Source organism: Suricata suricatta, chromosome 17 (assembly GCF_006229205.1).
Source record: "Suricata suricatta isolate VVHF042 chromosome 17, meerkat_22Aug2017_6uvM2_HiC, whole genome shotgun sequence".
Taxonomy (NCBI): domain Eukaryota; kingdom Metazoa; phylum Chordata; class Mammalia; order Carnivora; family Herpestidae; genus Suricata; species Suricata suricatta.
The window spans coordinates 55,400,984-55,415,776 of record NC_043716.1 but is presented as its reverse complement, the minus strand read 5'-3'; the positions used below and the strand labels follow the sequence as shown (position 1 = coordinate 55,415,776).

The 14,793-nt window shown below is 63.1% G+C and overlaps 1 protein-coding gene across 2 annotated transcripts in view; it reads left to right on the top strand.

The window, feature by feature from the left end:
• CYTH1 (cytohesin 1) overlaps window positions 1-13,265 on the top strand; it is a 37,947-nt gene extending 24,682 nt beyond the window's left edge. The window contains exons 10-14 of one of the 2 annotated variants that reach the window (XM_029928287.1): window positions 54-56; window positions 4,920-4,996; window positions 7,811-7,882; window positions 8,509-8,663; window positions 11,723-13,265. In XM_029928287.1, coding sequence (XP_029784147.1) covers window positions 54-56; window positions 4,920-4,996; window positions 7,811-7,882; window positions 8,509-8,663; window positions 11,723-11,801 — 386 coding nt within the window. In that variant the 3' untranslated portion in view covers window positions 11,802-13,265. The remainder of the gene's footprint in view (window positions 1-53; window positions 57-4,919; window positions 4,997-7,810; window positions 7,883-8,508; window positions 8,664-11,722) is intronic. The other variant, XM_029928288.1, reaches the window with a different exon arrangement.
• Window positions 13,266-14,793: the final 1,528 nt, after the last annotated feature.

The following is a 14,793-nucleotide window of genomic DNA, read 5'->3' as shown; positions in this document are numbered from 1 at the left end:
GGCCTGCGCTCCACGGTCTCCTCTGGGAGTGACGGCGCGGGGCCTGTTTCCAGGCGGTTCCCGGGGGGCCTGGTCCTTTCCCTTTCTCCGCCCTCTCGGACCCTTGGGAGGGCGGCCGGCGGTGTCGCCTCTGTACCTGCCGTCACGCCGTCACACTGATCGCTCCTGGTGCTCCCACCTGCCCCGCCCCGGCGCGTCCTCACCTCCCCCTGCATCTGGCTCCCCACGGGCAGTGTGCATGGCAAACCCGAGCCCTTGGCTGCCGCGCCACCCATGGCCGTCCCCTCACCCGCGGGCAGTAGCTCCCGCCCCCACCCCCGCCTCGCCAAGCCGCATCAGCCGCCTTCATGGTTTCACTCATTCCAAACAAGAAAAAAGAGATTCCTCTTCCCTCGGCCAGAAGTGAGGCTGTGCGGCTGGGGTCTGTGCTCCTGCCTCCGGTGCTGGAGACAAGTCACCAGCAGGAGACCCAGGGTGTTCGTGGCACTCGTGCCCACACGTGCTTACGTCACCGTTCCAGAGCACACAGAGCCCCTGGCCGTGGTCACAGAGCGTGTTGGCCCTGAGAGAACCCACACCCGTTTCCTCCCACCTCTGCCTTTGATGCACGGCCCCTCCTCACAGGAGGCGTTCTTAGAAGGACCCCTCTGCCGATTCAGCCGCTGGTCCCGGGGAAGTTAGGAGCCGTTGCTCTCTTGCTCAGACTGCCGCCCCTGGGAGCCGCTGAGACGGAATCTTGAATCTCGAACTCGTCCAGGCAGCGACAGGACTTAGATTCCCTTGGAAAAGCGTGTCCCAGGCCCTACCGTTCCTCTCCCGACTGACTTTATCACTTCTCCTCAAGGCACCGGTCAGAGCCTTGGCCGTCCCTCGAGTCAGTGACGGGAACGCTCCGAGGTCGCTCCCCCCGGGGCCCGCCGTCCTGCTGTCCTTACTGCCTGGCGGCCGGCTCCGAGGAAGCCCACTGGGAGCCGGAAAGCACACCCAAGCCCGGATCTCCTTCCCCGCCAGTGAAATTTGTTGAAATGCTAATGCTGAGGGTTGGCTCTGACAGCCCGGCGCTAAAATTAGAACCTCGAGAGAGGATCTTGGCTCCTGCGGCAGGATGGCATGTAAATTCATGAGGCGTCCTGTATTTTTAAAAGGAGAAAACATGAACGGAACGAGGGACTTGTTCTCAGGTCCTCGGATTACCTTCTGGGAACCTCCTCCAAGCCAGGAGCTGTTCACACCGCGTTCCCATCAAGGCCACCTAGGCCCCCTCCCCCCACCCCCACCGTGTCCTCACAGGCGGCGGAAGGCGGGGGCCCAGCCGCCCGCAGCGCTGTGTGTGTGTTTGCATACGGCCACCAGGATGTGTGTTCTCGTGCGCACACGTGTGTACGTACGCATTCGTAGGAACACGCGTGCGCATCCTTACACGCCTTTCCCTCGTGGTCAGCGTCTGAAGGAAGAGGTCACGTGGGCCCCAAAGCAGTCAGCACCCTCTTAGCTCTGGGTCCCAGGTGGGTCACCGATAAGTGTCAGCTCTGTGAGAACTGGCCTGCGGCGCGTGGGGGCCCGGGTCTCGGCGGTGCCGCAGACCTCGCCCTCACCCCCGGCCCCCCAGCCCCGTGGCCTGTGCCCTCCTGCTGCTTACAGATCTGGGCTCCCCCAGGCAGACGCGAATGACTGATAACATTGCATTTAAAGATGAAAGAGTTGGGTTTAATTTCTTGGTTTTAATTTTCTTTTCTCCCTCATTTGTATGTTTCCATGATTTTGGCTCTCCTTTTCCTTGTCCCAAACTCCAGGAGGTATGTAACCCCCCCGCTCCCAGCCTGCTCGCTCGCTCTGCCAAGGCCACTTTACTCGCTGCAGCGTTTTCCTTATTTCGTTATTTTTGGTTCTTTTGTTTCTTTAATTGCTGGTGGCAGTGTTAACGCCGCTTCTAACTTGCCGTACAGTCCCTAGGGAACCGGTCAGGCGCAGGGTCGTGTTTCCCCTTGAGGACGAGGGCGTGGCGGTCAGGCAGCGAGGGGCCAGGCCGTGGGGGCCTGAGAACGCTCCTGCGCTGGCGACGCTGGACCGCCTGTGAAGGGTGGGCTTATCAGAGCAGAGGAAGAGCCCGCTGGCTTCTCCCTCGGAACGTGGGCCAGGCGTCTTCTCTGGGTGGTGCGTTCAAATCGACACCCGTGAATTACCGTAATTTCTCAGGCAGAGAAGAGGAGGCGGGGGAAGGGGTGGCCTCCCAGCGCCCCGAGCTCCTGACTCGTCCTAACCAGGAGGCGTGCCAGGGCAAGAAGTAGGCGCTTGGCACGTCCGTGTTCACACGGAACAGGGAGATGGCATCTCCTAAACTCAACGCGATGCCCACTTCGGGGGAGAAACAAAAAGACAAAAACCAAAAGCCCCACCCGGAAGTCCTGGGGTTACCGGCGGCATTATGACCATGGCTCCGAAGCTCGTGTTTTGTTTTTCTCCCCCCCGCCCCCCCCCCCGAGGATTACCGTCAAAGACCCAAAATTGGCCTCCTGGCCACGTTGCTGGTATCTCCTCTCCATTTGCCGATTTGGGGAATATGTTTTTCCTAGAGGAGGAGCACCTCAGGCGGGCACCCGGCATCACTCCAGCGGGAGCTGCACGTAGAACAGCCCCGACGCTGACATTCGCTAGAACCTTCCGGGGGCCTGTCAGCTGTAGGGAGGAGGGCGCCCGGCCTCTATGTGGGGGCGGGTGGTGTCCTGAGTTCCACAGGGACTGTCCCAGGTGCGCACATTGGTCTGTCTGCTTGTTTCATGTCTGTTTTTTCCCATGCGGAGGCGCCCCCGGGGCCCCGGGACCCATCATAGCAGGGTCTCTGTGACGCACCAGGTCAGGGTCAACCTTCCACAATCACGGAGGGCAGCTTCCGGCTTTGCTTTTCCTACTAGATTTCCCTCCACCTTCCTCCTTCCTTCCACATCTGCCCCTCCCTCCGTGCCCCCCGGGTGGCGGTCCTGTGGGGGACGCATGGGAGTTGTCCGCATGGCCGAGGTGTCCTGTGTGCAGAGCCCTGCTCGGGGATGATGGCCCAGGGGGCAGAAGAGCCCGTTTCTTAGGCCCTGGAGTGGGGGAGGGGGTTTCCTTTTTTATAACGGATCGGCTCCCGTTCTAAATACGTTTCCTTGTTTTCTTTCTCTTCCTCATTTGTTTTGACGCTGCCCAGCCTTTCCCGTGTTCCACATGCATGTCCTGTTTCCATCTGTGGTTTTTCTTTTCGATTCATGCCCTAGGGCCTTAGGGACCAGAGGCCCGTGCTCCCCTGCACTGGCAGACGTCTGCGGCGGTGGGCACCGCTCGGTGCTGGCCCGGGTTCCCCGCCGGTGGGCAGCATGTGCTGGCTGACAGAGCCCCTCGTGAGCTGGGTCCTTGCTGTTTAGAGCCGTGGCGCTTGGGGCTTGCGCTCTTAACTTCCCCGAGGGTCCGCGCCCCCACACAAAGCCAGGAAAGGGACCGAAAAGCCCAGCAGCCCCTCCACCCGATGCTGGCACCAGTGCCGGTCACGCCATCTCCACGGCCTCACGTGTCCTGCTCCAGCCGTCGGGAGACCCGGGGCGAGCCCACGGGCACGTCCTGGTCCTGGTCGCGCAGCCTGTCCCGGCACCCTGCCCTTTGCTCAGCCGCCTGAGACAGGGGCACGAGAGCCCTGAGCCCCAGAGGCTCCTTGAGCACCGGGGCGGCGATGCCCTCTGCGGGGCAAATCTCAGCGAGGGCACGCACTGCCCGGGCAGCAAGAGTGCTTCTAAAATGGCACACGCGTGTCACAGCACGAGAAGGCGTAGCTCGTGTGTGGGTCACGTCCAGAAAGCTGCCCCTCGTCCCAGTGTGCGCAGGGGCGGGACCAGGCTGACTCACGGCCGTGCGGGGCGACAGACATGGCCTCACTGAAACTGCTGGCAGATAAACCTCCCTCCCAAGCGTCCCCCTCGGCATAGGACGGGGCCCCGCATTGTGGTGTCACTGACACGTGGCGTTGGTGAAGGGGCCGCTGCTGTTAGTGCCCCTCTGGCCGTCGGCCTCCTCTAGCTCATTGTGTCCAGAGCCTCGGGGGGGGGGGAGGTCGGGGCCCGGCCTCATCCAGGACTCCGGGGAAACGCCATTCGGAGGCATCGGCCAGGAAGCCAGGAAGCCCGTGTAGAAATTCACTCTAATCCGGAAGGTGGGGTAGAGGGTGAAACCACAGGACCTGGGGTCCCACGTTCCAGCAAGGCACGTAGACTTGAGTGGGAAAGGGTAACACATCTTAGTCCCCCTTCACCCCTCCTGCCACCCTCTGAAGAGCCCGCCCACGTGTCCCCTGGGCCGGGTGACCTGGCAGTAGTGTAGTTCGGACCGGGGCTGACCTCTCTCTCCTGTCTCCTCTGTCGGCCTGTTCCCACCACACCGGTGGGCTTCTGCCGGCGCGCCCCCAGCCTGGTCAGACCCTCAGGCTTGTCCTGTTGTCCCCCTTGCCTGGCACTGCTCCCCGAAACCACGCTCTCATCCCCCATCCTGAGCCCGCCGCCCGGGGCCACCCGACCCCGGGCACTCCTCCCCGAAGCCACGCTCTCACCGCCCCCCCCCAGCTCGCATCGCCACAGGGGGTCCACCCGACCCTGGCCACTGCTCCCCAAAGCCACGCTCTCATCCGCCCCTCCCCCCCCCCAGCTCGCGTCACCACAGGGGGCCACCTGACCCGCTTGCTCTGCCTGTCCCCGCAGACTTTCATTCTGTGAAAGAGGCGCTTCTGTCCTGGCTCTGTGTCTTGTTACCGATGTGAACTTTGCCATGGTCTCCATGTGCCGCCAGTGCCTGCCCCTCGCTTCCTTCTCCCTCGTGCTCTTCGAGCGGGGGTTCCGTGCACTGTGACGCCCGCAGGGCCTGCCGGCCGCCTGTCGGACACACGTCTCTCTTTGCAGGTGGCAGAGTCAAGACCTGGAAAAGGCGCTGGTTCATTCTGACTGACAACTGCCTTTACTACTTTGAATACACGACGGTGAGCATCTGCTGGTGGCGGTGGGATGGGGGGCCAGGCTTCCGTGTCCCCAAGGCTCGGGGCAGACGGGGTTGCAGGCGGCCGTAGGGGGGACGGTGAGAGGGGACCTGAGGTGAAGAGGAGGAGCCAGGACAGGCCCCGGGGTCGGCAGCCCTGAAGACAGCGTGGCTGGGAGCCCATGCGCAGCTCTGGATGGGGCGGGAGAAGCCTGACAGGACACGTGGCCTCAGAGATGGGGCTCAGAGCCCCGTTTGAGAGCGTGAACTTGGGTTAGGTGCCAGGGAAGCGCTTGTGGCCTCTTTGAAAGGGAGGTGGAGAAAGTCGTGTTGTGGAGGATTCAGACTTTCTGGTTTGGGGAGAAACAGTCTAGGAGGTGAAAGGCCTGGTCGAGGAGAAAGGAGTGGAATGGGCTTGGGGAAGCTGGAAGTCACTTGGGGTTTTCAGTGGAAGTTTCCTTGGGTCGTGGGGGTGTGGTGGGGCCAGCGGGAGCAGAGTACATGTAAGTCTCTCTCTCACTCTTTTAATGTTTATTCTTGAGAGAGAGAGAGAGACAGAGACAGTGTGAGCAGGGGAGGAGCAGAGAGAGAGGGAGACACAGAATCTGAAGCAGCTCCAGGCTCTGAGCTGTCGGCACAGAGCCCAATGCGGGGCTTGAACCCATGAACCTCAAGATCATGGCCTGAGCTAGAGTCGGACCCTCAACCGACTGAACCCCCTAGGTGCCCAAATCTCTTTTATAAGAGGCTTTGAGAATAAAAATTCTAAAGTAAAACCTTTTTTTGAAGCTCCCCCCGATGCAGCCCCCAGAAAGCCTGGCAGGTAGGCTCCCCACCTGTAACAGGATCCTGTGTCATGGCTCTGGTGGGACCTGTGTCCAGGGGAGTCGGGGCAGGTGAGCTGGGACCCCTGGGCTCCTGTTCCGTAGGCAGGTCCTCACCGAGGAAGAGCCGTTGACCCCGCTGAGACAGCGGAGGTCTGGAAGTCTCTCTTCTAGCACATGGAGCACACGGTTACTTAAATTGAAAATGAGTCTGGGACGTAAGCCTGGGAGGAGCCGGGACCCGGGCACGCCCCAGGGCACGCTGCCACGCGGCCGTCTGGTGGTGTCCCCTGGCCGCAGACGCCACCCGCCTGTAGCTCCTCACGCAGCGCACACAGACCTGCCATGATTCGGGCACTCGCTGCGGCGCCGTGAGAGGGAAGCGCTTCTCGTGACACCAGCAGGGACAGAGGCAGGGCTGGGGGCGGGGGAGCGAGAGCGGAGGGGCCCTTCCCTGCCGAGCCCCAGCCGCCCACCCGTGGCCCGGAGTCAGGGGGAAGCAAACCGGGGAGGACACTTTCCCTCTTGTGATTGGCGAGCTGTGAAGTCTGATGCTGGGGAAGGGTTGGTGAAATGGGAAAAGTGAGAAAATGGGCCTCCCTCTCGGCAGCGTCAGGGAAGGTTCCAGACTATAACTCGATTGGGAAACCTGTCCACCGGGGTGGGGGGTGCCCACAAGCATCACCTCTCCCCGAGCAGAAGGAGCCACGCCGATGCTGGACGTTCGCGGCCCCCGCGCAGATCAGGGGCTCGGCAGCTGTCTGATGGCGCTGCCCAGGGCTCGCCGCGCTCTCGTGAGGCCGGGGAAGGGCCCGGAACACAAGTTGTCCGCCCCCCCACCCCCCCCAAGGTTCAGACTGAAAAACAGATAAGAATCGAAATGATACACCTAGAACATAACAGTACGGTCGTAGAGCCTTAGCTTGCGTTATGAACAAGCTACAACTAGGAGGAGAACAGGCTAGCCGCAGGGGGACCCGCCGGCCTAGAGGAAAGGCCGCGGCCGCCCCGGAGCAGTGGCCGCGAGGAGCAGGTGTTAGGCCAGTTAGAGAGGAGGCGCCCAGTTCTGGCGGACGGAGAGGGATGGTTCCAGAACCCGCGTGCTGGCGTCTGCGTGGTCAGGGAGGCCCTGCGTCGTGGGGTCATCCCCTGGGAAAGAAAGGGAGCCTGGATGTGCAGATCAAGAGGGCCCGGAGTCCCAGGAGCATTTGCCTCAGGGAGCTCGGCGCCAGGGCCGAGCCCAGCCCCACGGTTGAACTTGGAACGAAGTCTGGCCGTCGGTTGACTGCATATCCAGGAGAGGGAGGTGTGAAGGTTGACGTCAGACGTCGGGCAGGCGCGTGGGTGTGTGCGTGCGTGTGTGTGTGCGTGTGTGTGCGTGCATGTGTGCGTGCGTGCGTGTGTGCGTGTGTGTGGCAGCCTTCGCCAGCAGGGGCAGTGCTGGAGGGGGGCTGCCGGGGCCGTGGGCACAGCAGGGGTGGCGGCTCCGTTCCGGACGGGAGTTTTAGATGTACGTGGGGTTGTCAGGAAGGCCGTTTCTCTTTGAGGACCGTGCAGGCTGGCGAGGGGGAGAGGGGGCGGGTGGTGAGTAGGCGCACGGGCGGCCCCAGGCATCCAGGGCATGGAGCAGGGCGTCCGGAGCAGGCCAGGGCTTCCTGGGGTTGGTGACACTGGAACACAGGCTGGAGAGACGAGGCGGGAAGCAGGGTAGTGGTCCCGCTTGGGGCCCCCCATGGGCCCTGGCCACAATCTTTCAGGCTCCTCTGGGCGCCTCCTCGCAGAGGCCTCTGGTTACGGGGGCTCCCGTACCCATCCGCTTCTGATCCTTGTCTGATTCTAGAACACAGGGCCTGGGCCCTAGAGCTGATCTGTGAGCTCGAGGTCACGGGGGAGGAGCAGAGGGGCCCCAGGGCGGGGGTTGTGGGTGACGAACGCGGTAGGATGCGTGCTCGCGACGGCAGCAGCGAGGTCCTCTGTCTCCGACTGTTCTGCAGGATAAAGAGCCCCGGGGAATTATCCCGTTGGAGAATCTGAGTATCCGGGAGGTAGAAGACTCCAAAAAACCAGTGAGTGTGGGGAGGGGGAGAGGGGGCTCGGGGACAAAAGCGATGGGTGCCGGCGTTCTGTGAAACAGACGGAGATCGCAAAGACCCGCTGGAAACTGGAAAGTGGCGCCGGGCCTCCGCCGAAGCCTCACTGTAAATTCATCTTTCGTGTTCAGGCCACAGATGAGGCAGTAAACAGCCTCTTCGCTCTGTCCATGTGGCTTCATGTCACGCGGGATGGAATTGTCCCCCCAAAAGGGAGTGGCACACACTCGTGAATGGGCCACTCGTGGGAGGACCCGGACACCTTGCAGACCCCTCTCCTCTGGAGTTCAGAGATGCTGCCGGCGGGGAGTGGGGGGCGAGGGCAGCTTCCGTGTGGCCCCCAGTTCTCCAGGCTTCCGGTCGGTGGGGGCGGGGAGCGGACGTGTGCGTATCTGGCTGGTACCTTCGCTCCTCAGGCTGTTGCTACGCAGCCTGCCTCCCCCAGGTCCCCGCTGCGGGCCCCTCCGCCCCGTAGGAGAACCCGTTCTGCCGTGTTCACGGAGGTCGGAACGAGGGGACTCCAGGGGCAAACTCCCACGGTCTCCATCTGGGTGGGCGGCTCTCTCAGACCTGTGTCGCTCTGCCCCTCTCCTCATTCTCAGAACTGCTTCGAGCTTTACATCCCTGACAACAAAGACCAGGTGATCAAGGCCTGCAAGACGGAGGCCGACGGGCGGGTGGTGGAAGGGAACCACACCGTGTACCGCATCTCCGCCCCGACGCCCGAGGAGAAGGAGGAGTGGATCAAGTGCATCAAGTAGGTGCCCCCGAGGCCCCGGCCGCCCCCGCTGGGGCTCTCCCCTCGCGCGCGGACGCTTAGTTCTTTTTTTACTTCAATTTTATTTATTCTTTATCTTTGTAACGTTTATTTATTTTTGAGAGGGAGGATGAGCAGGGAAGGAACAGGGAGAGAGAGACACACAGAATCTGAAGCAGGCTCCAGGGTCCGAGCTGTCAGCACAGAGCCTGACGCGGGGCTCGAACCCACGAACCACGAGATCATGACCTGAGCCAAAGTCGGCTGTTCAACCGACTGAGCCCCCCAGGCGCCCCTTTTTTTGTTTTAATTTTTTTTTTTAGAGAGAGAGTGTAAGTCGGGGAGGGGCCGAGAGGAGGGGAGAGAGAGAATATTAAGCAGGCTCCAAGCCCAGTGAGGAGCCCAGCACGGGGCCCGATGCCACGACCCTGGGTCACGACCTGAGCCAAAGTCAGGAGCGGACGCTCAGGCGGCTGAGCCCCGCAGGCGCCCTCTCGGGTCCTTTACCGTCCCAGCTCTGCCCCTGCCGCCCGGCTCTCTCCTCCCCTGTGCCAGCTCGGAATCCCCAGGTGACTTCCCCGTGGATCTTTAGATGCTTGGTCGGCAGCACGTTTAGGAGAACCCTCCGATTGAGACTTCCCAAAGTGCACTTTGTAGACCCGAGGAGGGGCAGGTGACAGGCCCACAGGCCCAGGCGCCGCTTGTCCACCTGTCCCCTGTCGTAGGAAGCAGGCCCCGTTTCCAGGACGGCAGCTCAGTGGAGATAGAAGTCCTCACGTTCCGTCATTTCTTAATCCTGGGGGTCCATTTACCGGTGAGGAAATGGAGGACCCCGGAGGTTTGGTGATGTGCCCCAAGTCACATGGTTGCGATCCAGGGTCACGAGACAGACTCGCACCGCTCGCGGCTGTGCTGCGGGGAGGGGAGAGGCTTCTCGGGGTTTCAGAGGTGCAGGCGGCAGTGGCCCATGGGCGGGAGCCGTCCTGACGGGGCGAGCCTCCCCCTGGCCCTGGGGCCTCCGTGGGGCCCCGAGCAGATGGCCTGGCTGCTCCTGTGTGAGACCGTGTCCTTGCTCTCCCTGTCGGGTGATTGGTCCGCCGGCCGCCACCAGCCCTTCCCTTCGTCTGCCCGCTCCTGGGCTCTGTGACCTCCCCTGGAGTCCGGGGTGGGGACGCAGCCCTGACCAGCTGCTCTGGGGCCCTGTGACGGCTCTCTCCACCTGGCCACGGCCTGCTCCTGGGCGAGGAGCACCGTAGTTCAGAGTCTATTTTGGTGTCGCCCCAGTGCAGGTGCTCTGGGCCCAGCCAGGGTCAGACAGCAGAAGGGGGAGTGAAGCCAGGACATCGGACGGTCTCTGGTGGTGAATGGTGGGCTCCCTGGGGACCGGGCACACCTCCTGCCCCTTCCGTGTGATGGGCAGGACCCCCGGGGCACTTCGAGGTGACACTGGGTCATGTGTGGGTGTGCCCAGCCCGCCCGGGGTCCTGCTCCCTTCCTCCCCACTCCACGTGCGGCATCTGCAGGGCCCCTTCCGACCCTCAGCCTGCAGGCGAGGCTCCAGGTCCCTGTGGACACTTGACCATCACTACCAGTAATGAGACGTGAGCACCGGGGACGCGCTGGGCCCCCCGAGTGTACCCGTGCCACTGCTGGTGCGCAGGGTGTTGCCTAACGGGAGTTTAAACAAACACCTCAGAGCCGTCCGGTGAGGTCTGGGCAGAGGAGTGGCCTGCCCTGGGCGTCCTGGCCAGTGCGTGGCCCTCCTCTGCACAGCCCGCACTCTGTTTACCGCATGTCTTACAAAAACCGTTCAGTTCTTGGATCCTTATGAAACTTACCTGTACCATGTGGTCCAAGGGCTGGGACGTGCTCTCTCGGGTGACCAGCCAGCTGTCCCAGGAGCGGCCTCACCGGCCGGCAGCACCCCCGCCCTTACCCGTGCTCCCGTGCGCACCCAGCTTTGGGGCCTGGAGCCCTGCGTGGTCGGGAGCGGCACAGCAGATGTGGTTACGTGGCACCTCCCCCCCCCCGCCGCGCCCACGCCCACGCCGTGCCTCGGTTGTGCCTTTACAGAGTCTGTGCCACAGGCGCCACAGCCGGGAGAGCCGGGCGCCCCATGGGGTCAGGTCCACGGTCGTTCCGTCCTCCGGGGGGGGGGGCGCGCAGCCCCAGTGCACTCACACTGTGCTCCGATGGCACACTCATCCCCTTTTACAGACGGGACCGCCGAGGCGAACCAAATTGTCCGGAGCCCCGGGGGTGGTGCTGGTCCCCAGACTGAGCCCCGTGACTCATGAGCATTCACGCCCTGCGCTCCCGGCCCTTTAACTGATGCCTTCGGAGCAGGTGCCAGGGACCGTCGGTTCCGGGTGCCCCTCGGAGCTGCGGAGATGCTCCTCAGGGACACGTCGCCTCCGGTGGCCAGGCGGCAGGCCGTCCACGGAGCGGTCACTCCCTGGTCAGGTGCAGAGCCAGTGTGCAGATTGCGGTCAGCTCCTGGAGAGCTTCGGGGCGCCCACGCCACAGCCTGCCTGGAAACTGAGGGTGACAGTGACGCAGGGTGGCCCCGCTGCCACCATCCCACACCGTGTCTCTGGAGCAGGGCCAGGACGCACTCAGGCTCCCTCCCCTCCGGGCCATGCACACAGAGAGGCCCGCAGCCACTCCCTGAGGGTCCAGCGGCGGCGTGGGGTGTCTGTCGGCACAGACGGTCTGCCGTAGACAGGTTGGGTGTGTGCTGCCCACGGTCACTGTGGCGCTCAAGGGCCACCCTTGTCCCCCCAGGCCTACAAGTGTGTGACGTGCGGTCCGTAAATCCAAACCCGCTCTGAGCACAAACAGGCCACACGGTTCCGGGATTGCCTTGTCACACGTCCGCGTGTCTCTCTCGAAGCTCGTGTCGTGTGGGCACAGTGAAGGCCGACATCCCTGACCCGGCCTCCGTGATGACAGGCGAGCCGGGCGGGGGGCACAGGTGCTGCTGCGGAAGCCCCAGCCTGGGCTCCTCTCCGTCGGGCCTGTTCTCAGTCTCTTCTGTCTTGTCCCCTCTCTGCGTCCAGAGCGGCCATCAGCAGGGACCCTTTCTATGAGATGCTGGCGGCGCGGAAGAAGAAAGTCTCCTCCACGAAAAGACACTGAGTCTGCACCGTGAGCGGCCCCGGCGTGCCCCTGGGCTTTCTCTCCCGGCCCCCCACGGCTGGGGGCGGGCTGCGCGTTCCCAGAGACTGGCTTCAGCTCTCGCTGTGTGTGTTCAAGCGGGAGGAGGGGAGGGGAGGCGCAGCCCCAGGGAGAGGGACTGACACCTGTCCGGCACGGAGTCTGAGCCTTTCTTTCTAGAAGGAGCAGAGCCGCGTCCGCAAAGCCGCCTCCTTGCGAGTCTCTCGCGCAGCAGGTCTGACGGCAGAGCTCGAAGCCAACTGTTTACCTCTTGGTCATTTCCCTGTGAAGAAGCCTTCAACCCTGCAGCGTAAATACCCGTATCGATATATTATTATATGTTAAGAAAAACAGCGGAATGGAAGAGAAGCCACGTACTATAAAGATATATTTTTGTTTTTTAAAAGAAAGGAAAAAATAAAAGCAGAGCCGTCAGGCGGTGTCCGGCCCCGTGTGGTGCGGGGGCCTCTCCAGGGGCGGTGGGCCCCCAGGCGGCGGCTGGGGGTAGGGGCTGGCACCTCGAGGTCTCCGGTCCCCGTGTGGGTGGCGCCAAGGGGAGGAGAGGGTCCTGGCCACTCATCTCTCTCCGGATCCTTCCTGTTGGGCTTTAAGATGCAAGGTCAGCATTCTCCCTTGAGCTAAATACCCAGTAACCAAAACTGTGAGGAAGGGAACCCCAGCGAGGTTCCGGGCTGACCTGCTTCTGACTTGGTGGCTCCTCCCGCCTCCCCTCTGCCCCCCACCCCAAGCCTCCTTCCTCGTTTTAGAGGAAGGGGGTCTTACCTGATCACCGTATGTCTTCGGCTTTCTCTGCCTCGAAACTGGCCCCACCCTGGGCGCGTATTGTAGGGGGACCCCCAGAGGGGAAGGGGCCTCCCTGTGCCCGGCGGGGGCAGGCAGAGGGTGACAAGGCCGGCCTCACCCCCCGAGCTCGAGTCGGCCCTGCCCCTGCCGACTTGCAGTGTGACGGGAGCCACGAAAGGCAGGTGACCTGCCGTTCTCTCAGGGACTTCCGGGGCCACTCCTGCCGCTCGTCCAGGCCGCACGGGGCCCGGCTGGGCCGTGCTGGCGCCCCCTACGTGGCCGGGGACCAGGCGGGGCGCACGCTGCCCCACGGGAGAGGGCACGGGGCCCGCGGTCTTCTCGGGCCCCGCCGCCTCCGTCGGAACAGGCTGGCATCTCTGGAAATCGCTTCTGTAAAAGGGCATGAAGGGGGTGCCAGGGAGGGGGACTTTCTGGGGACCCCCACTTGGTGTCGGTCCTGCCGGGGCTCCCGAAGGCGGGGGGGGAGGGGCTGCCGGCCTCCCCAGCCCTGCGGAGCGGCGCCTGCTTCAGTGTTCGTCTATTTATCAGAGGTGTAAATAATCCGTGTATAGCTTTTCTCCTTTTAGATTATTTTGTATTTGTTTAAAAAAATTTTGTCAAAATATAAAGAAATGACTGAAAGTTGTTGACAGCGTTTTTAAAAAATTATAATTATTATTCCAGTTGTTTTTCGTTTGTTTGTTGTTGTTTTTTTTTTTGCGTTGTAACCTAGCGCCAAGGAACTGCAGCGAATAAATTCGACATCCGCCCAGAGCAGCTGGGTCGTGTGTGGCCTCCTTTCTTCCCCGGGACGTGGGCAGGAGGGCCGTGCCCCTCAACCATCCATCTGTCGGTCCCCGCTCTGGCCCCCTTTTGTCTCAGAGAAACAAGTGACAAACCTCCATCTTTGAGCTGAGATCAAGAACGGTGCCCTCAGCGGGTGGAACATGGTTTCGTATTGCCGTTTTCAGACGTGCCCACACGGTGCCCGGGCAGAGTGGCGGTGGGCCCCGGAGCCCGGGACGCGGACGAGCCCGGCCTGCCCCTCACTGGCACCCCTCTCCCCAGAACGGCAGCGCCTTCCCATCCTGGCTTCTCGCGGGTCTGGGGCGCTCAGCCCGCGGACCTTCCCAGTTTCCGCCGGGGTCTGGAGCGGCCGCGTCTCCCAGACCCGTGCGCCACGGCCCCCGGGACGGGCCTCTGGGAGAAGCCGGCGTTCCTGTGCTCACCCGGGGCCAGCGCTGCCCTCCCATCGATGCCAGCCTCCCCGCCATCCTCCCTGGGTTCCCGCAGGGTTTCTCCTGGACCTTCTGTGTCCCGCCTGCCCCCCTGCCCCACCCCTGCAGGCACCCTCCCTTCCGCGTGGGCTCCTCCCACCCACCTGGTCCCTGGACTTCCTACCCCTCCCCCAGCCCCAGGGTCTTCTTGCCCCTCCCCCCACGTCCCGCCAGCACCCTGGACACCCCACCACCATCCACACTACACGCACCCTCTTCTGTTTGGAAAGGAAGACTCTGGTGTACGGCTTGCTGAGTTTTTTGTATGTTTTTTTTTTTTTTAGTTTATTTGGTGGGAGGGGGCAGGGAGAGAGGATCCCCAGCAGGCTGGAGCCCACGAACCCCGGGCTCATGACCTGAGCTAAGAGTTGGCCTGGGCCCCCAGCGCCCCACAGCTCGCTGAGGCTCCCGCAGTCGCACCGAATGTCAGTCTCCCCGGGGGTCTGTCCCCACCCAGGCAGGGCGCCCGAGAGCCTTCCTGGCCCCGTGCTCCAGAAACAGGGAAGGAGGGTCCGTGTGGCCCTGTCCTCGGGGAACTTGGAGATCTGCGCCAGAGGCCCTTCGGGACGGGGCTCCTCCACCACTGGCCGATTTGGGGGCCGTCCACCCTCTAGGTCACATCTCCTAGGGCCCTGGCCTGCAGGACAGGGGACCGAGGCTCAGAGGCTGGACCGACCCTCCCGGGGTAGTGAGGACGTCGTCCGGATCCCAGCACCGCCCCCCCACTTGGCTGAGCCCTGCGGGGCCAAGCGTCCTGCCAGCCTCGCTCTGAATGCGGGGGGCTTCGCCCTGCCTGCCTCTGCCTGGTGGGGCTCAGGGGAGGGCCAAGCAAAGTGGACCGGGGTCTGCTTTGCTTTCCACCTTGGTTGCCAGGAAGCTCAGGGTCGGGGCAC